We start from the raw sequence: 22,049 nt of genomic DNA, 5'->3' as shown, positions 1-22,049 counted from the left end.
CAGTAGAATAATACCAGTGAAAGTTGAAGAAAATCAGACAGTGAGCTCAAAAGTTGTGAATTTTCAGAGTTTCTGAGAAGTTTCTGCTGGATGAGAAGACTACTGAAATTTGTGATGTCACATATGTAGAATGATATAAGGAAAATATAAAGAAAATAAAAATTGTAAGTAAAAAAAGTGCACATTCCCCCAACTTGTTACTGACATGTGATAATGGTGATCAATATAATTCATTCTGCCTTATGCAAGAAAAGTGAAAATGTGTTAAGTTTTCTTTGTATTTTCTTTTTATATTTCAGGCATGTGACATCACATGTAGTAGTCTTCTCTTCCAGCAATGGCAGCAATGAAACTTTAAAGATTCATAACTTTTGATATCTAGTATAGTCAAATTTTCTCACACTTTTACTGTTAGTGTGTTCTACAAATATTATATTTTTACAATTTAACCACTTTGCAGCCATATTACATAAGAATGCATGTATACCTAACTACGAATCTGTACATCCAGAAAGTTTCATAAGCCTTGCCTGACACAGAAGCAACTTACTAAATACAGCAGGGGCGGATCCAGGGAGAACCTCAACCGGCGCACGCCCCCCCTTTATTTTTTGTTGAAACAAAAGAAATAAAAAGAAAAAAGGGGGAGGGGTGCGTGCGCCCCCCTTTAATTTTGTAAACGCGCCCCCTCTTTACGGAATTCCTGGATCCGCCCCTGTACAGTACCAAATCAGATGTACATGTATACATTGAAGTGAAAATAAAGGGACAGGTGAATCAAAGAGCTAACTATTCGACCAAGTACAATAAATTTATGAAAAATATGCGAAGATTTCGTTACAATAGGATCTCAGCCTATTATCTCAGGCTATATAACAACTTCCTTGCATTGTTGGAAGTGGTGACATCAAGAAGAGTAAATTATGCATATTATGTTTAGTGATTTACAGTTTTATAGAGAGATAGGATGCAAACTGCAAGTGACAGTACTTAGGCTGTGCTGTTTTGGACAGGAGAGAATATTTCAAGTGTAATCAATATCGTGTTTCACATTGTCATGATGTTCAGTCTACTCCAAGAATAACGACACAAATTTAGTGTTTTTTTGTTGCTTTTTTTCTGGGTTTACAAGAAGTAACGGGTAATGTCCAATCCCTAGACGCAAGCATACATTTAATTGAATGTACCATTATTTCTTCTGTTCCAAAGCAAAGGGGCATTTAACTTATTGTTTGAGGTAAAAGGGAAACATTTTGTGTGTGTGTGTTTCAAGTGTGAATATAGTTTGAACATACAAAATTAATTTTTCCAATTTTCTTTTATCAGTGACAAAGAAAAAGAATTTGAAAGAATTCCAAAAGGATGATACTTTCATTAAAAAAATGAAGGAGAAGAAAGATTTGCTCTGCTTGTAAAGCCACTGTACTTGCATGCTTCACTGATTTTGTGACTGTCCCTTCTGCATATAATGCGATAAAAAGGGGAATTGTGTAAATGCAGAATCCTAATCAGTCTGTGTGAGAAGATTTTATTCGACACCAGCAGTGACAAAATGACCAATGTGGTTGACTCACTGAGCTGTGAATAGGAGACAATCTCAAAAAATGTTTACTGGTATTTCCACATGTACCTCCACTCTTTCTATAGGGATAAAGAGTACAATCTTTCCCTTTGTGCCTGGACCCACTTTAGAGGTTTCTTTTACTTTGTAGCTAAACTTTTTTTTTTTGTGGCAGGTCACAAAAGATTGTACAGTAGTGGTCTGGTGGTGGTGTCTTCGCTTGATCTGCAATGATAGTACTTCGCGAGAACTAGAGGAATAGTAAAGGAATGTCAAGAAAATGAAAAAAGAGAAGAAAATGCTGTGGTGGGAAATAGTGTGTGATGAAATATCTAGATTAGGCAAATATTGTAAGAGTGGACATTTTTTTGCAGTGTGGAAATTTTTGCTCTTTTTGCACGTAGCCAGAAACTAGTGGAAAATAAAAACATGTGAATGTTTTTGCTTTCTATATGTACCACTATGCAATGTCTTGATTTCGCAGAATTAAAAAAAACGTGAAATGCATCTTACTTGGCCAAGTGTGAAAAATTGCTCACTTGAAAATATCCACTTGAACAGTTATGGTCTGATGAAGGATGAATAATAAAATCTTCCCCCGCAAAAAGAAAAAAAAAATGCATTTCATGGATAGTTGACAGGAGTGATAGGGATAGAAAAGCGTGCTGATTTAGATCTGGTTCTCATTTCCATTGTGCTGGTACGAGTGCTCAATTTGGTGAAGTTTATAGCCACTTTATTAAATATGAGCCTGGATTGTTTTGTTGCACACTCATTATGCATTTTGTGTTCTTTGTTTCACCACTGAGTAATGTTTAAGTGTATCAAGTTCAGAGGAATCCTAGTGACATACCACACTACGCAATAACAGACTCATTGCCAGTGATGTTAAAATCATGTACACTGACAATGAAGCCTGTTGAATATTTGATGATTTTCTAGAATTTTGAAAACAAACATACAAATACTACCATGAGTAAAAATTCCGAATTAGTCAAAGCCCAGTACGAGCAAGGTCCTATGAAAAAACAGAAGTAAAAAAAACCCTGTCCCTTTTGAAATCACGAAAGTGTATTTGTTTATGTCGCCATAACTGCAGTGATGCAATAGATTTTATGTGCATCCTATATATGTATTGTACAATGTGAATGTTAGTAAAGCAGTCACAGAACAGCATTATGATAGTACATGAAAGTATATGACCTAGGGTACATACTACAGTCAAACCTGCCTTAGTGGCCACCTGTTTATAGTGACCACCTGTCTCTAGCGGCCACTGAAATATCCCCCCGAGAGAAAAGCCCTGTTAAAGACCCAGTGTATAGCGACTACTAGCCGCAAATTTTTTGTTTTCCCGCGGTAGATTTAAACCTGTCTATAGTGGCCCAAAACCTAATGGAGCTGTAGCCGAGCCGATAATTCAGCGTGTTTTTCTGTTTTGTAGCCATGTGGGCAACGTTCAGTGATCGCCACCGCTGCATTCATCCCTCATTCTGTCATTATAATGCTCTAGCGGTATAAAGCTTTCTTCACGTCAATACACATACCCGGTAATACTGTCTAACAATTTCATATACACGGGCATGGTTATGCATGAAACACACGTCGTGTGCATGCCACGTACACATATACATGTGCATGTACATGTAAGGATACAATGATGATGCATGTCCATGTAAGCAATGCACACAAAGTTGGATTACCTGTCTATAGGGGCCACCTGTCTATAATGGTCACTTTTTCTGTCTCCCTTGGGTGGTCGCTATAGATGGTTTGACTCTACATACATCTGTACACTGTGTGCTTTGCAATAGTTTTCCATGAATCTGTACTGTCAATGATGTTTAGATCAGGGCACATTTTTACCAATTTCTCATTAAGCTCAATGCTTGTTTAAATAATGATGTATGGTTTTCTGTTTGGTCCCCCCCCCCCCCCCCCTCCCTTTTGCTTTCTGCAGAAACACAGATTGTGGTACTTTGATCTGCTATGGAATCAGCTGTGGCTATACTGCTCTAATGCTGTGGAGTTCTACCCATTAATCAGAGGCCAAGGTTAGTCTTTTGGCTCCAGAAATGCTGGCAGTCATTATTGCACTCCGTGTATTCTCTCCTTTGAGGGCAGCAATTAGAGCGTAATGGAGCAAACATATACCTGTGGCTATAATATGGTTTACATGCTCCATGATATCACATACTAATACCGCCAAGTGTGCTGGACCATATAAATTATATGCAGGTCATCAGGTGATAGAGTAGAAGGCCTTTTATACATGGACACGACCATTTGTGTAAAGCTTGAAAACAAAAGGGATACATTAGATATTACCTGCTATTGATTTAACTGATGTGTGTTTTTATTCTCAGTCTCTGTCTGCAGAAAAGATATGTGTCAGTGGTTGCATGCGTTTCACACGTCAATTGTGTAAACTTGGCCTTTGGACTCTTACTTTGTTGGAGTGCACAGTGTAAAGTGTTCATTTCGCCCACTAATAGTTCTCTGCTGATTAGAATGTAGAAATTGACAAAACCTTTATATAATATGTGTGTATATTTATAATAAACAGCATATCACAAATGCGTAAAAAAAAACCAACAACACACACACACACACACACACACACACACTGCAATGATGTTTAATGCTTTGTGGTATGCTGCCATCAGGGCCACGAAATTAGGAGTAAGGGTAGGGGTTGGGGTTGGGGTAGGGAATGTCTCATTGCTTCTAACAAGATGAAGGGATAACCCCTCCCCCCCCCCCTCATTATTACTTGACTGAATGCCACAAAGAGTAATAAGGTTTAATGCATTGGTTTTGTGGTTGATGATGAGTAATAGCTAATGCATTGCATTTACAGAAGCTATAAATTTAGGTGTGCTTATGGAGGAGGGAGAAGAAGGGGGATGTGAAACATGAGACTTAATGGGAAAACGTAGTTCTCAAATGCCTGCAGAACTGTAGATTTTTGCTCTAAAATGTATGACACTATGAAATGTGTAAGATAATGCTGTGAAAACACAATTTCAATGTAGGTAATGACAAAAATATAAAATATTACAGTCAGACCGCAGCACCCGATAATTCGCTCGTATTTATTCAACGTATGCAAGCCCACTCGAGGCATGCATACTAATGAGCTGAGTAAGGGGATTTTGTCCTTTGGCTTTCGGCAACAAAAATACACCTTATATTCACAAATTTGGTATCAAATTCAAGGAAAATATGTAAACTATTGTCACATGTTACTCAAATTATTTTAAATGAAAAATATCATAGCGTAATTTGAGCTTGAAAAATGATGGAAAAAGTAATTCGTGCAGTACATGTTCAAGACGTCAAAAGAATACCAAGTTCACTTTGCATCTCAATGAAAATGCATTATTTGGTAGTCTATCTCTTACTCTTTCTATCCATGTAAATATCTTGACAATTTGTTGCTTAAACCGGTCAGGAACCAGTAAAATATACATCGATGTCAGTGCTGATCAGCTTGAAACCGTGCAATCTCAAGAGTAAGCTCTCTCATTGGACAGCGCTTGCATTCAGCGCTTGCATTATGTCATTACGCTGCTACATGACGGTTTGATGCCACTTGCGGTTTTTTGGCATGCGTGTAGTTCAAGCCAAGTTCAAGTGCTAGATGCAAGCACTGTCCAATTAGAGAGCTCTTTCGCGCCACTGTACACTCTGTGTGGAGCATAATTCCGGCTTAGGAGTGAATTTTACAGACATTTCAAAACAGAAAAACTAGTATAAATCATGTTTGCATCTCCTTGACTCCAATATATGATGAGTATCTAAGTTTCCTCTCTACGAAAAAGCCAAAGTCAGAAACAACAGTTTCTTAAACCAGTCAGGAACCAAAAAAGAATTTTAGACGACAAAATCTTCCATGAAAAGCAGGTAAAATTCACGCAAATTCAACTGATTATATCGTCATGATAAGATCCGATATTATACGCAAATTTAGTATCAAAATAAAAATCAAAGTCTGCAGAACAATTTACCGTGACTTGTAGCCATGACGAATGAATGTACAAGTCGCTACACGGTGAAAACCATAGCCCTGTCAAACTCTCAAAATCTCGCACGACGAGACACCTTTTGAACGCAAAGATCGTCAACGAGAGTGCTGAATAAATCTTGCCGGATCGGCTCATTAGCATGATGTGCTGCGGTCTGACTGATTAGCTGAAAGGCTTGCCAAAGTACTGCAGTCTCAGAGTATACCCTATCGTAGTTGCTACATACTTTTTTTTTATTTTAATGATTGATTATCAATAAAAGCCAAGCAGGCCACAGCAGTATCCACTGATCTTTTCTGCTAGACTAAATCTGATGCAGCTTGTTGAAAAATATGATTGCTCGAGCATTATCCATCATCATGTACCTGGTAACCTTCTACTTCCCACTACAAAATGGGGAGAACATTCAAATATAAAAGTTGTATGCATATGATTGAACTTATTCTACTCTCCATTTCTGTTTGATCTCAAGATACTCCAACACAGGTCATTATCCTGGCAAGTTGTGTCAGCCAGACAAGTTTGTTGGTAGACTCTTTTGATCTATCGAGATCACAAACAAATTCAAAGTGGTGGAAGATGAATTTTGAGCTTTTCTGAGAACTATGTTTTGGCTTAATGCATTTGTCTATATAATGTGTAAAATACAACACAGGAAGTTGTTCATTTCACATGAAAGGAGGATGTGTTGTTGCAATGATCGATCAACCATGTAGTGTCCTTTGGACTCTAAAAAGACTTAAGTTTGTTCAATAAAAGGAGAATCACATGATGTACAGCTCCAGTAGGAAGGAATTGTCAAATGCTGATAATAGATAGAGCTTCCTGCAATAACTCCAGGTAAGACTTGTGGGCAAAAACAACGAACTGATGAAGTCAATTAGCACTATCATGATATTGCTGTTGCACTTCATATATTTGATATGTAGAACATGAAAGGAGATTTTAAGAGGACTTTCTTGTCTCCCGTTGCACAGACCAATGTGATCTAGATTTTTCATATGTATGGCACTGATGAAAACATGATACAAAGTACATTTGTATTACAGGGATTATTACTGTGCTTATATGTCTACAATGTGAACACCAACTTTATATTGCATGTACTTTCCATGGCTGATACTTTTCTGATTCTTTGTATTTTAATTTTTGCAAACCAGCAGGGTGAATGTACTGTCAGATAAACATCTCAACACAATGGAAGGTACTCCGGCAAATCACTTTGACTGGTTCTGTGGTGTGAACACAACACAGGACAAGCTGTACCCATTTTCATGGGATTTACTGCATACTATCCACAACGCATGTTTTACGGATCTTGTTGCCGCTTGCATCCATGCGGCATTCATCGTCATCGCCAGCTTGGTGCTGGTCTTTGTGCGATGTTGCAATGCGAGGACGACGACGAAGCACAATTACATCCTGCGCTATCCAGGTCACGAGTTCAGGTGGTTTATCTACCTACTCTACATGATGGTTTGCATAGCGAAGCTAGGGGAGGGCATTCTTACTGACCTCATGACATTATCTGAGGAGAACACCATGCCTCGGCTCTACACCACTCCTGCTGCAGCATTTGTGGCGTCCATCTTGGCAGCAGTCTACTACCATCACATGGAGTACTGGAACGTGCCAGCCATGATTGTCCCACAGTGCCTGTACTGGATGCTGCTCCTTGCAGCAGAGTGTGCACGATTTGTGACCTTTTTCTACGACAAGGAGGTCACACTGGACCTGCTGCGATGGGATCTAAATATTGCTTCTATGGTGCTGGTCACTCTTGTTTGTATGGTTGAAATACAAGTTGTGGTAAGTATTCTTTTGTATCATGTAGGTGTAAATAGATTCTTAAAATCAAATCAAAAGCTTCAAAAGTTACCATCAGGTAACAGTCCTTCAAGTGTCTTGAACTAGTGAAAGAATCAAAGGTAGCCTGAAACATGCTTGGCAATACAAAATTACTTTTCTGTTGTAATGGTCTAGACAGGAGTGTCAAAGAAAGATCCCCTTTGATATGATTTCTGGGTATATTGGAAACAGAAATCCTTCTACAGATTGGTGCAGTTGAGAGAGAATAGTGTTGATCAACCTGTTTCCTTTATTGTGCAGCTCTTATTGTGCAATTGAGATTGATGACAAATGTAATAGTCCCCCTAACCTCATTCAATAATTGTAGATACCTGTATACTTGATACATCGTGTATGTAGCTACAAATGTATGTTGCTATACTGATGCATTTGTTTCTATCAAGAGCTTATTGTAATAGATCCATGACTGTGCACAGTATTTTTGTGAAACAATTGTTTGCAAGATTGTTGTTTTGTTTTTTTGTTTCTGTGAATCCAAACTGTAGTATCATGATAAACATGACAAACTCTCCCCTGCCATGATGTTACTGTAACAAACGAAAGTTAAGCATATATATACATTGTACGTTCAAGGGATGTCAAGGAAAGCTTAATGCAGGTTTAGATACAAATGAGGTTCAAATTTATGATGTTTCTGTCCATATATCAGTAATGATTAAGACCCTGTAATCTGGGAGATGATGAATCTCTGGTAAATTTTACTTCACAGATTCTGTTTTGTTTCTCTATTAAATGTCAATCGGGTTTATGGTGACTGAATTTTGATCTGTTCACTATTGACTAGTGAGAGTAAAAAAACAAGACGGTAACTTGAAATTAAGGCTTTAATATCAAACAGCAACAAGAAAGAAGAATATTACACATCAGGTATACCAGAAATGTCACATTTTCCCAGCCTTCTTTCAGCCTCAAATTTTGAGTTTTGATGTCGTAAGGCAGATTCATGATCTTGGTTCTGCCAAGCAGAAAGACATGCATGGAAAATGTGAGCATCCTATGAAATTGCCCAAATACACTATAAGATGTATTTCCTGTTTCATGGTCTTTTCTTGTTTTCTACCTCTAAGGTGGTAAAGTGCTGTTCCCAAGCAAAGGCGTTTTCCCAGAGACCTCCGTGATCCCAAGATGCGCTTCTACGAGGGCTACACCAACGTCCCATCAGGCATCTTCTACTGGTGGCTCAATGCTCTCTTCCGCACTGGCTATGACCACCATTTGGAGCTCAGCGACCTAGGTTCTCTGACAGAAACCCACACAGTACGCTACAATGGTGGCAAGTTTACCCGAGTGCTGGCTGAAGAACAGGTGGGTTTCTGCACTTCAGTATGCATTTATGAATTGGACTTGCATGCACCGTGTTGTATAAACACAAAAGTCATAGTTTGAGTTTGTCAGATGTCACCTCAACACTTTATTAAATTTGAACAAGTTACTGATGCAATTGAAGCAAACTCAGCACCAATTGAGTCATATTTTTGAGCTCCTGAATAACTGAATATTCATTATATCATTAGTATACAATATTTATTAATATGCATCTAATGTTAAACTCCTCTGTAGCCTTGTGCATTAAATCTATTATTCAGTTATTTTTTTTTTTTTTTAGTTGCCATAAGATATTGATTGTTTCTGCATGTGGAGATATATGGAGAGATGTTTTTGATACATCATTAGTGGCAGCATAGACAATTGTTCTTTTTTCCGGGGTAGAAATGCTTATTCTTGTACATCCAGGAGTCTTATATTAGTTTACATATTGAAATTTTGAACTTACATGTAAGGTACAACATAAGTGGATTCTCTTTGAGACTGTCGGTATGTTGCCCATGGCTTCTTACAAATCACATCCTTGAGACCATCAAGACATACAAGAGTATATAATTCTATATAGATGAATGTTTTAGAGTCCAGTGCTTCTCACTTTTTCTTTATTTTTCTCGACCATGATTTTTCTTTTTTCATAAATGCAAATGTCTATATTTCTCTCATGCAAATCTTGTGGTTTATTTTCATTCTGTGGTAGGCCCGTGCCAAAGTCACTGGTACGCCAGTCAACCTATACAAGGTGTACCTCAAGTCCTTTTACCCAGGTCTCATTCGTGGAGGCATCATTAAGTTCTTTGGGGACACATCATCATTTGTCTCGCCATACCTCTTATCTGGAGCAATCGCTTACGCCACAGAACTGGCCTACCCTACCCCTGGGGATGATGAGGTATGCTCTTAATTGTAGTGACGAATAGCAGTCATTGTTTTATAGTGAGCGTGGGTATAGTATTTGATATGAAAGGTACATACTGTACCATTACTTGTCATATAGTGTCATTTTATCCCTTTGGAACATCTAGGTGTAATATATCTTTTTTTTCGTGCCCAGATTCCTGGCTTTACTTTTTCATCAGCATTCAGCAATCCATCCAAACTTGACATATTTGTAAAGCTAACAAGCCCACTCAGGTGTAGCAATGTGTCTCAGTACAAAAGGAAGTCCATGGTGACACAATAGGGATTAGGGGGATGAGGCAATCTCTATTCATGGATAATTAATTTCTACATGGTGCTACCCCAAACCTCTCGTCCTCTTTTAACACATTTAGGACGAGTCCCGAGTATACTCGGGCAGGTGTCTATGAGAAATGCTTGTTATAGCAAAATCAGCCCGTCCTCAACGGGTTAATTCACCATGCAAACTGTCAAACAGCACATAATTCCTCAATAACTGTCACAGTGGCTGTTGGCAAAGAAAGCATTCTAGCGTGCATGCCAGTCTGCGTACAAAGCACAGAAGGGTTTAAGTACATAGTAGTGCTGTAGCAACACCTGCAGTGGGTGTCATCCTGCGGAGTTGATTGTATATTTGCTGTCATGTCAGTCAACGAAGGGTTAAATAGAGTGTTTAGCTCACAAGTTTAAGGCTGGAGATGCAAATAGACCTTTAGCATTATCTGTGTTTTTAAGCATTTGTGATTGCAGTACAAAGTTGTGAAAAATGTAGAACATTTGTCAAATCATTACCATTGCTATGTCTCTCTAAACAGTGCAAGTCCAAATCGTTATACTGTAAAAGTGGAATTTGCGCATTTCATGCAACCAGACGCTAGCACGAAAATAAAAGCACGCGAATATTTTTGCATGCCGTATGTTCCAGTAGTTAATGTCCTGATTCTGAGGAATTGAAAACCCGCGAAATCCATCTACCTGGCCGAGCGCAAAAAATTCCTCGCCTGAAAATATCCACTTTTACAGTAATGGCTTCAAATTCAGTTACTTCTATACATGACTGATGTTCGTAAAGGCCGGTTTTTTCGCATTTTGTTTGCTATGGATATTACCCTCCCCTGCAGGATAAAACCAAGTACATCTCCTGGTATGCGTTCTTCACCAACGGCTTTGTCCTGGTCGTCCTCCTCTTCGTCCAGTCTATATTCCAGCGTCTGTGCAACCAGCATCACTACCACAATGTCATCATGGAGTCAGCCCATGCCAAAGCAGCACTCCAGGTCAGTTCTCAAAACTGGCCACCGACCAGCAGTGGTCACTTTCCCAATGCATTTTGGGCCATTTTAGCCACCACTTAACATTGTGTGGGAAAATTGCAACAAATTGACGAACCTACTTGACCACGCAGTGAAATGATAATATCAGTCATTTTTCTCCAAGGGTTCTAGGGCAATTTCCCCCTGGACAATCACCCCAGACCCTTCCCCTGACCCTAACCCTAATCCTAACCCTATTCCTAACACTAAACTCTAACCCTAAACCTAACCCTAACCCTAATCTTTGCTCTAACCTTATCACTAACCAGTATTTAGCCCGGTAATTGTCCTCAGGGGGTAATGACCCTGATATGGCTCCAAGTAAATCTGCAGGGGCATGATTGATACCTTGGCACTGACTTCAAAACTCAGGAAGCATGTAAATCATGAAACATTTTTCACATTGTTGTGCTTTGGCCTGATGTACAAAGGATGTCTAGGCAAATGCATATCATTGTGTTGAGAACCAGTAAAAATTATTAGCAGCTTGCATGAGACTAACATGATTACTCCAGCATCTGACTCATACAGCTGATGCATGGAGTGGAAATTTTAATATAAAGTGATTCACCAATGATGACAAGGCTCTTTGGGGTGATGTTCCAGTCATTGTACCCCTTTTAACCCATTGAAGACGGACTGACACCCATTTCCCCATAGACACCTGCGCGAGTATGCTCGGGACTCGTCCTCAATAGGTTAAACTCCTAAAACACCAGTCAAACTACTGTAGTATGTAGAGAGTTTGTAGCATTGCTGTTGATAAGTCATACACTGAGTGGAGATGTTTATTATAAGCTTTGTTGTGAGATGGTGTAATCCCACACACTGTGTTTCTTTGCACTCTCTTTTTCTTTCAAGGAAATTTCACAGAAATATTTACTTTGTTACCATAAAATAACAGTGCTTTGATAAACCTACAATGATTATCAAGGTAATTTCATCATTTGTCTCTGTATTGTGTATTTTTATCAGCGGAATATGCGGACAATAAAATGAATTGTTCATTCAAGAAGGACAGATATGACATTGATGCCTCATTTCTGAAATTGCAATTAGAGCGATCTAGGCTGTCACATTCTAACATTCTTCTTATAGTACCACATTTGTGTAGCAGATGATATTTTACTGAAGGGATAGTAAAGCTGAGAACATGACGTGGTGTTGATATAAGTACATCTTCATGTGGCCACCTATACAAGAATGCAAGCTGTATCAAAACAATTGATGTCATTCACCGCTGAAATACAAATCGTTTCAATTTTGGAATATGTATTATGATAAGAGCAGATTTGCATTATAATGTACCATCCACATAAGGGTATCTGTGCATCTGCATAGTATGACATCACTGAATGTAAAAGTGAAAGTGATGCATTCATTTATCTTTCAGTCAGCTGTGTATAGCAAGTCACTTTGCCTCTCCAGCTACTCAATCAGTGGGGGCTCAATGACAATGGGACAGATCACAAATCACATGTCGGTGGACGCAAACAACATCCTCAACTCGGTGCAATGGGTCCATTATGTGTGGTCAATCCCTTATTTGGTAAGACTTATTTGTTTTTGTGTGTGTGCATATCTGTGTGTGTGTGTCTGTGTGCGTCTGTGTGCGTGTGTGTCGGTGTTGATGTCTGTGTCAGTGTATGTGTGGATTCATGGGGAAGAGATGACTGAGGTGTGTGTGAGTGGAAGTTCCAGCTGTCTGTGATTACCATGCCCGTTCTGCCCTGTGAAACATGGTGAGTGTACTTGACTGCCTACTTGAGTCATTTGTGACAGATGTTATGACAACACTTCAGACCAGAAGGAATGGCACAGAATGACAAAAGACTAAGTAGCACAATTTATTACATTGTATGTGGGTATTTCCTATTTTCATAAAATGTTTAAGCAATGAAAATGCAAGATTTCATTCAAGATCACAGTATATATTATAGATTTAATGACCTGTTGTAAGCAAACCTTTAAAGATCAGTCAATTGATAACTACATGGGCAGAAATTAAATTAATTTATGACAAATGTGGCTTTGATAGAAACAAACTTACAATGTATGGAGGTGACTTTGTCCATTACTGAATGATCCTGAAACACATGGTTTTCTCAGAATTCAGATCAGGGGCCCATTTCATAAAACTTGTCATCAGTGACAAGTTGTCTTAGATGTGACAAGCTACTGAAATCCTTGCATCTGATTGGCTGAGAGCAAATTTGTCATAGAAATGTGGCAGTTGTCACTGATAACAAGTTTTATGAAACGGGGCCCCATGTGAGGTGTTTTAGAACCAGTTTCCATGGCAGTGAATAGCTATGACACTTTGGTACTCTGTTGAATCCATGGAGACATGCTCTCTTTCCACAAGCAAAGTGGAATCCCATGGGATGCTGATTGTTCGAAAGGAAGTTAGTGAGGAATAGTGCTCACTTGTTGTACATCATTGAAGTGAGTCCCATGGCTTAAGATGATTTCGATGAAGTACTACAAACCAAGCTTTAATTCTGTACCAGATGAGTACTGTGGGGTTAGCAAGTGGTATTTTCATTCTTCTGAAATTATCACTATTATGTTCATCCTTCTTGAATCTGGATCTTGCAGCTGATTGGCTACCTTGTCATTCTGTACTTCACCCTTGGATCAGCTGCTCTCATCGGCTCCACTATCTTCATCATCTCTGTGCCGATTCAAACACTGATTGCTAAGAAGCAGGCCCAGTACCAGAAGGGTGCAATGGTATGTTTGTCTGTTGTTTTGTTTTGTATTGTTTTCAAGAAAAATCTTTCTCTCTCTCTCTCTCTCTCTGTCTCTTTACCATTATTGCAGGACATAAACTGCTGTGTAGCATTGTTATTAGGGTAAACAAGCTTGCTGGGTAGACCAAAATTACTTGACAAGTGGGACATTGCTTATGTGTGAATTTTGCCTGTGAGTGGTGTCATAAAAGTTGTGTTTGGCACACTAGTTGTTGCAATTTAGCAGTATTGATGGACTGGTAAGTGATAAATCATATCCATCGAAATGTTTATGGGTTGAAATTTTAGATGACACATAAAGTGTGTGTGTTTTTTTTTCAACAGAAAAAGAGCAATTGAAACATGAATTTGGGGCAGATTGATGCACGCTATTCAAAAAAAAAAAAAAAAATCCCACTAATTTTTAATGACACTCAATATTGATTTCCTGTTTTGACTTTGAAATCATCCCTATCCAGAAAAATGATTGTACAAGAGAGTCAATCTTTTTTAATAGCAAATCTTGGTTGTTCAATATTGACAAAAAAGAAAGAAAGAAAGAAGGTAATAGTCGCAGAGAGTCTCTCATATATTAAAAGTTATCTTTTAGCTCTGTATTTGTCACTATGGAGACTAGGATTTTTAACATGAAAGCATTTTGTTATTGTTTTTGGGATTGAAATCAAAGTGATGTATGAATGTGATGTGCAAGAGATATCTTTTGAAATACCCTGGAAGCACACGCTTATGCTGAGCATGCTTTGTCTATGAAATCTGCATCTTCGCAGACGTTTGCCGACAGTCGCCTGAAGCAGACCAATGAGATGCTGCAGGGAATCAAGCTTATCAAGCTCTACGCCTGGGAGGACATCTTCCTCGCGGCCATCGGGGGAGCCAGGGCTAGCGAGATCGTGCAGATGATCACCCAGAATGTGTGGAGGATCATTCTTAGTGAGTGGTTTCATTTTCATTGCCAGTGCGATGAACATCATTGTTTTATTATTGGCCGACTTACTATACGCCATATATTTTGCAAGTAGGGTGTGTTTGCAAATTGAACAACACACAGAAAATTCACTCTGATCCAGAAATTAATGCAACTTGCTCGCATACATGTAATGGTACAATACTGTAAAAGTGGATATTTTCGTGTGACTAATTTTTCGGGCTGGGCGAGCTGAGAAGAGTTTCGCGTGTTTTTAATTCCGCGGAATCAAGACATCGACTACTGGAACGTATGGCAAGCAAAAATATTCGCATGCTTTTATTTCCGCGCTAGTTTCGGGTTGCGCGAAATGCGCGAAAATTTCAACACCGCGAAAATTCCCACTTTTACAGTACACAGTTCACAAGTCTCTGCACACCTATGATGTACTGTGTGAATGGATGAATGAAAATGAGTGATGTACCAATTAAGCATTTGCTAAATTGTCTGAAAGTCCTGATTTGAAAAAAAAAAAGATTTGTATAAATATGGCATGCACAGTCATTTTTAAACTTTGACATTACTAAAATGCTTGTGTTAACCCCTTTTTATTGGCATAAGTGCATGGTGCACAACACTGCATTCTGCTGTTGCTGGAGTTCATACACATAATGTTGCCAGAAATGATGCAATTTAATAAAACGTTTTCAGAAAAATTGCAACTGAGCAATAATTTTTTTGTAAATGATATGCCTTCACACTTACAAAAAATGAACATGCAGCATGCTGAATGAGGAACGGCAAAGCAGTTTGTTCTCTGCCTACTTGAATAATTTCCAAAATGCTTGTCAGTTTTTTATTCTTATTGACACCAATTGTTGTGATCAAGGCAGTGTAAAAATTTTGTGCTTCACTTAATTTGCATGTGTGGCTGCAACGACAATCACTAGTATTTTTAAGCTAACATTATACCAAACTTTATACTTCAGAATACTTTTTTGCTATATCCTGTTTTGATATAAAACTTTTACTGTTATGTTTGTTTCGATTTTGTAGTGTCCACTTGAGTTACTTTGCACTTTTAAGTTAGTTTGAATGGATTTGTATTTGCCATGTAAAATATCAGGTAAATATATGTGGATGTTACAATAGAGCTAGGAATATTTTACTTTGTTAAGTTTCATGAGCTTAATGTGAACCGAGTCCTTGTTATAAAGACAAGTTAGGTTCATGACTGTCGCATTCCTGTCACATGAAAGACTGAGTGAAAGGAACATAGATATGCAAATATATGCATGATTATTACATCTTTGCTTAACAAATGAATAAGCATCATTCTTGATTATGCACAATGGATAGGCCAGTGTAGTTGTGAAAGTACTTCAAAGAAAATCAAATATCTCTCATCATGTATCCTTTGAACAGATGGTGTTACTGCGTCTGCTCCTCTCCTGGTGATGTTGATCGTAAGTCCCCCTGCAGACACCAAAGTGTCTTTAAATGTCTTGCTTCATTTCTCAAATCCTACCACAGTAATGATTAGAAAGCCACCTACAATATAAGCTTAGTTTGTGTGTTTTAATTCCATATAATCAAAATATTTACTAGTATTATATTTATATTTTTTCATTTTTGTGCTTTTATTTTGTGCTAGTTTAGTGTCACACTAAATGCACACAAATTTCCACTCCACAGTAGCATGAAAAGAAATTTGGCACCATGTGCAACAAACAGTGCCCACTATACTGAAACGTGCTTGTACTGTAAAAGTGGATATTTTCACGAGACTAATTTTTCGCGCTCGGCTGGGTAAGAAGAGTTTCCCGTGTTTTTGATTCCGCGGAATCCAGACATCGACTACTGGAACATATGGCAAGCAAAAATATTCGCGTGCTTTTATTTCGCGCTGATTTCGGATTGCGCGAAATTCGCGAACATTTCAACACCGCGAAAATTTCCACTTTTACAGTACTCTATGAAACAGACATGTGTCAATCATTTTGTTTTAATTGGAATTGCTGTGATGGGTGATGTTCCTGCTGCCTTTTCATTATACCCCCGCCAAACGAAGTTTGAAGGGGGTATATAGGAATCAGCGGACGGTCGGTCGGTCGGGCGGTCGGGCGGTCGGGCGGTCGGGCGGTCGGTCCGTTGCAAATCTTGCGTCGCGAACTACTTCCTCAGTTTTCAACCGATTCCCATAAAACTTGGCACAGATGTGTGCCTTGGGTTGTAGATGTGCAAGACGTATTTTTTGACAGTACCCAAAAGTACGTTGCCATGGTAACGGCATATTATGGGCAAAAATGGGTACAAATCTTGCGTCGCGAACTCCTCCCACAGTTTTTGATCAATTTTTATGAAATTAGGTACAGATGTTCATCTGAATATGTTAATGTGCAAGACGCATATTTCCGCAGTGGCAAAAAGTGCGTTGCCATGGTAACGGCATGTTATTGGTAAAATATAGGGCAAAATGCTTCATGGCAAAACTGCTTCATCAGTGTTCTTCCAATTCTCATGGAATTCATATTGAATGTTTGTCTTAGGATATAGGTCAGCATGACACATTTCTTGACAGTGACAAAAAGTATGTTGCCATGGTAACAGCTCACATATTATGAGCCAAAATGATGGAAAATTTTGTGTTGCAAACTACTTCCTCAGTTTTTGCCCAATTTCCATGAAACTTGGTACAGATGTGTGCCTTTGGTTGTAGATGTGCAAGACGCATTTTTCGACAGTACCCGAAAGTACGTTGCCATGGTAACGGCATATTAATGGCAGAAGATCAAGGAAAGATCTTGCGGATTTAACTACTTCCTCAGTTTTTTGACCAAAGCTTATGAAATGTTGTTTGGCGGGGGTATAACCAGTCGCTGTAGCGACATTTCTAGTTACGTCTGTCCTCCAGTCTTTTACTGCAGTAGACGGCAAGTAACTGACAGCTCCAAATGAGTTACCATTCACTTTAGATTTCATAACATTTTGATGTTGTTTTCTGCTTCCTGACCAATCCTAGTCCTACAGTCTGTACACGGCTATAGAGGGCAAGGCTCTGACGCCGGACATCACGTTTGCTGCCCTCTCGGTCTTCAACCAGATGAGCTTGCCCCTCCTGCTCTTGCCAATGATCTTCACGTTCCACGTCAACGCCGTGGTCAGCACACGCCGCCTGACAGCCTACTTTACGGCGCCCGAGGTAGAGGACAAGGATGACGGGAGGAAGAAAGAAGGAGATGACCTGGAGGCCAGTGGAATGTCCAGCCAGGATTTCAGTAGTACAGAGGTCAGGGACTGATTAGCATTATGCAATATTTCCCCCATGCTTCTTCATCAAGTTCAGCTAATGCAGAGCTGCACGCTAACCCATTTTTTTCTACTGGTCTGACCTTTCTGTCGGACCAGTACATGTAGGTACCCTTTTTAAAAAATCTTTTACTAGTCCATTCCTGAAAACGTTACTAGTCCGACAGTGATTTTTCCAGGTCAGGGACTGTCAGACCATTGCCAGTGTGCAGCATTGGCTAATGCTAGTCATTATTGTCTTTCTACAGCACCTTTCTGCAAATCACTCAAGAGCAGAAGACTTGTGAGTTCTTCGATTGTTCTGGACGTATTTTGCTCTAAGAATTAAGTGCCTTATATAATGGAAGTGCACTTTATAATTGCCTTGTTATGCTGAAAAAAAAGGGTCATTGTGAGTACTCTACTCTGCTGAATTGTTTCACAGGTGGTTGTATTTAACTTAATTTCAGTGTTACAAATTGCGAGATGTAGAAACAAATTACCAACAAGTTTTGTTGGTCATTAGACCAATTCAAGTCATACAGGCTATGATTTCCTCACTTATTGTTAAAGTTGTGAAGTGCTCCCAAATGGCACACACACCTACATGTGTACTCACAAAGTCCTGTTTCCAATAGTGTAGAAAATGGGAGCAATGTTTGGAAGATGCAGCCGCTTGAAGTACTTATCGTCGCTAGGGTGACAAGACCTTGTATCTGCAATATTGGTGAAAATGACTTTTTTTGATTAATGGTCAAATAATGGGTTAACCCTAACTAGGTGGGGGGGGGGGGCCCTCTAAGGCCCCCCCTCGACGTTTCGCGCGATGTATCGCTATAGCGAAAAGCTATCGCTGCAACGTTTCAAGACTTTTTTTCTTTCGAGTCTCCTGCATCTTTTGACACCAAATTTGCGATGCCCGGGCGCGCAATTCCGAAGATGCGCATAACTACACATGTATGTATGTGCATGTCAGACCAAAAATTGCTCAAAAACGTGAATTTGTGTACAATTTCAATGCAAACTGTGTTTGCAGGCAAATTTCATAAAAGCATGATTATTTGGGGGTTTTATTGATTGAAATCAATTAATAATGTATTTTCTTGTTCGAAACAATGTCGCAGACAAATTTCATCGAAAAAACAATGAAAAACAAAGTCGAAAGACAAGGAAATACATTAGAAATTCAAAAAACAATAAAATACTTAAGAACTTTTTTTTTCTGATTGCACAATTTTTTTTCTCTTACATTTACTAAGGACACTAAAAAAAATATTTACACAAAAAATGTGCCTGTTTTGAGCTTTATTTAGTGATTTATACCAAATTGTCTGATTTCATGCATCATTATGCATAAATTAGCATAATTTAGCGTAAACGATCTGGCTCTATCATCTACCTACACTGTATATAGCCCGGCCCAGTGAGGGTTAAGTGATGTCCTGTCCAAATCCCAACTGTCTTACTCCAAAACTGAAGCCACCTCGGCATGTCAAAGGAAAGGCTATCCCACTCACCACAGTGCTTTGGCCGACATGTTTTTTGGCTCTCCTGAACATTTGACATTTTGTAGATACAAGGTCTTGTCGCCCCAGCGACGATATGTAATTGATTGTTTACTGTTTCATGGCTCATATGTCTTGTGGGGATGCAGTTATCCTGGGCAGTTGCATTGTGTTACTTTTTCAAAAAAGAATAAGAATCTGCTTTTGTTTTCATGCATTGTTTTGAGAATGCATCTGCATAAAGTACATTTTCAGTACAATATTCTCTTATGGGAAAAATATGTTCGTATATTGTCTTGTAATGTTGAAGGTTCCCCATACAAAGGTTATTGACCACAAAGGGGTGCGCATGAAGTCGTCCAAGAAGGATATGTACAGCGACACGCAGCAGCTTCTGGCAGAGAGTGATGAGGAAACTATGGCTGGCACGGACAGTACCTCACCCACCCACGTCAGCACACAGTCCCGGCACTCACCATTCAAGCCCAGACAGGACAAACTAGCCCCAGAACTCATGCTCAAGGTATGCAGTATGGAAATGTTAAGCTATTCAAAATAATCTTTGGAAAAATAATTACAAAGAAAGAAAGAAAGGAAGAAAAGTGTCAGTCAATTATTCTTAATGCATACCGTCAAAAATCCATGCCATTATTATTGAGTGGAAATGTTAGGTCATTCAAAATCATCTTGGAGAAATGTTTACAAAGTAAGAAAAGAAGAGAAAGTGTCAGTCAGTTATTCTAGAGCATGGCCTCAAAATCCATTCCATGTCATAATTACAATCATAACTGTGTGTCAGTATGGTTTTCAGACAGGTATTGTGGAACTAAACAATTCTTTGCATGAAAACCAAATAATATTTCATTTTATGTTGTCTTGCTTATCCAAACCTGTGTTGTGTGTAGTCTGCAGCAAGAATATGATGTTTTTGTGGATTTTGCTTTTTCGTACAATATGTGTAGATAGTCATTGAATCAAAGAAGTCTTTTAGAGAGTGTGTGTTCATGGAGAAAAATCAAAGAGAGCTTTCCATGTAAACCGTAATCTGTCAAAAGACTTCTGTTTCGGAATGTTGATAATTCCGTGAAATGTGTGAGGTTGATTTCACTGAACATTTCACATGCTGATGACACCCCTAAATAATCATCCTCTATCTTTCATATTACATTATTAACAATCTTCAGGTTACGGAAGGAGCTTTCACATGGGACCAAGATTCCACCACTCCAATTCTGTCGGACATCAATCTTGAGATTCCCACAGGTAGGAACCAACTTTGTCTGATACTTTATTCTTGACAGTTTTGTAAGTCCATGTTTGAAAACACATTAAGTTGTTATCAAAGTCAAATTATATCTAGTATTCATGCTTAGAATGCAGAAGTTAAGATCAAGTTCCAAATGTACCCTAGTACATTTTCAAACATTACTATAAAAGTGGTTTCTTTCGCGTACAGAAACTTTCGCGGTTTCCATCGGTGCCGACTTTTTCGCGTGTGTTTAAATTCGCTGTCGGTAATGATAGCATTGTAACAATCAACGAGTTCAAAACATTTTCGCGTGATGTTAAATTCGCGGTTCAACCTCAAAGCGCGAAAAGCGCGAAAATAAAACCACCGCGAAAGAAACCACTTTTACAGTAGTCTTTGATTTGTGCAATATTCACACAATATACAAAATGGCCCTATACTGCCACCCACATTATAATGCAATAATCATTGTTGCAGTAACTGCAATAATCATTATTGCAGTAACTTTAATCATGTGAATGCAGTGTAGCACCAAATACCACACAGAATGATACAATTGTGACCATGATCCAAATCTTGGGATGGAGCAAGACTTTTCTTTCATACGTATATGATGTTTTAGCAGTCAAACACTGCATTATGCTGGGCAGTGAAGATACAATACTTGTAGCATGAAAATAACAAAGAAATAGTATTAAAAGATGGGCACTGCGTTCCCAATATGCATATTAGATGCATGATTAATGCCCTTCTAAATTAATAGGATGCAAGGCACGCAGTCTGGCACTGTCTCAAACCAGCATTATACTGCAATCAGTTGGCGGGATCCGAGTGACTGTGGTAATTTGAAAATGTGCAGTGTTATACGGCCTTTGGATGAATGCCATTCTTGATTCTCCTCTGTCTCTCAGGTCAGTTGACAATGATCGTTGGTCAAGTGGGGTCAGGGAAGTCATCTCTGCTATCTGCCATTCTCGGAGAAATGACCACTCTTCATGGCGAGGTCCAGTGGAACAGGTTAGTTTCTGTCCAACCTGGGAATTGTGGTCATCCACAGTTATGACTGATAGTGACAGATGCTAATTTTGTAGCCATATTCTGTCATTTAGTAAGTTCATCTGGATATGAGTGTGGTATGAATTCAAACTTGTGAGAATGTTCTGAAATTCTGCAACAACAACAATAACAACAACAACAAAATCAACAGATCTATAGTCAGTGTACCCTCTCTTGAATTTGTAAACACTATTTCTTTTTTCCCCTTTGTGTCACGAATGCAGGCAATGATTAAATAAACAAAAGTTAAACATTCAATATGGTTTGGAATAATGTCTTTGCAGACATTGATGTTGGAAA

The 22,049-nt window shown here is 38.8% G+C and overlaps 1 protein-coding gene across 1 annotated transcript in view; it reads left to right on the top strand.

Annotated features, from left to right (window-relative positions):
• The first annotated feature begins 7,261 nt into the window (after nucleotides 1-7,261).
• Nucleotides 7,262-22,049, top strand: part of LOC139722906 (ATP-binding cassette sub-family C member 9-like) — a 39,940-nt gene continuing 25,152 nt past the window's right edge. Inside the window, exons 1-12 of the mRNA XM_071634186.1 lie at nucleotides 7,262-7,398; nucleotides 8,526-8,763; nucleotides 9,482-9,673; nucleotides 10,803-10,958; nucleotides 12,388-12,543; nucleotides 13,593-13,727; nucleotides 14,515-14,677; nucleotides 16,077-16,117; nucleotides 17,674-17,940; nucleotides 19,755-19,967; nucleotides 20,629-20,707; nucleotides 21,605-21,710. Coding sequence (XP_071490287.1) covers nucleotides 8,584-8,763; nucleotides 9,482-9,673; nucleotides 10,803-10,958; nucleotides 12,388-12,543; nucleotides 13,593-13,727; nucleotides 14,515-14,677; nucleotides 16,077-16,117; nucleotides 17,674-17,940; nucleotides 19,755-19,967; nucleotides 20,629-20,707; nucleotides 21,605-21,710 — 1,688 coding nt within the window. The 5' untranslated portion in view covers nucleotides 7,262-7,398; nucleotides 8,526-8,583. The remainder of the gene's footprint in view (nucleotides 7,399-8,525; nucleotides 8,764-9,481; nucleotides 9,674-10,802; nucleotides 10,959-12,387; nucleotides 12,544-13,592; nucleotides 13,728-14,514; nucleotides 14,678-16,076; nucleotides 16,118-17,673; nucleotides 17,941-19,754; nucleotides 19,968-20,628; nucleotides 20,708-21,604; nucleotides 21,711-22,049) is intronic.

Source organism: Diadema antillarum, unplaced genomic scaffold, assembly GCF_040938485.1.
Source record: "Diadema antillarum isolate AM-2024a unplaced genomic scaffold, OU_Dant_1.0 scf00000176, whole genome shotgun sequence".
Lineage (NCBI taxonomy): Eukaryota > Metazoa > Echinodermata > Echinoidea > Diadematoida > Diadematidae > Diadema > Diadema antillarum.
This window is presented reverse-complemented; position numbering and strand designations above follow the sequence as displayed.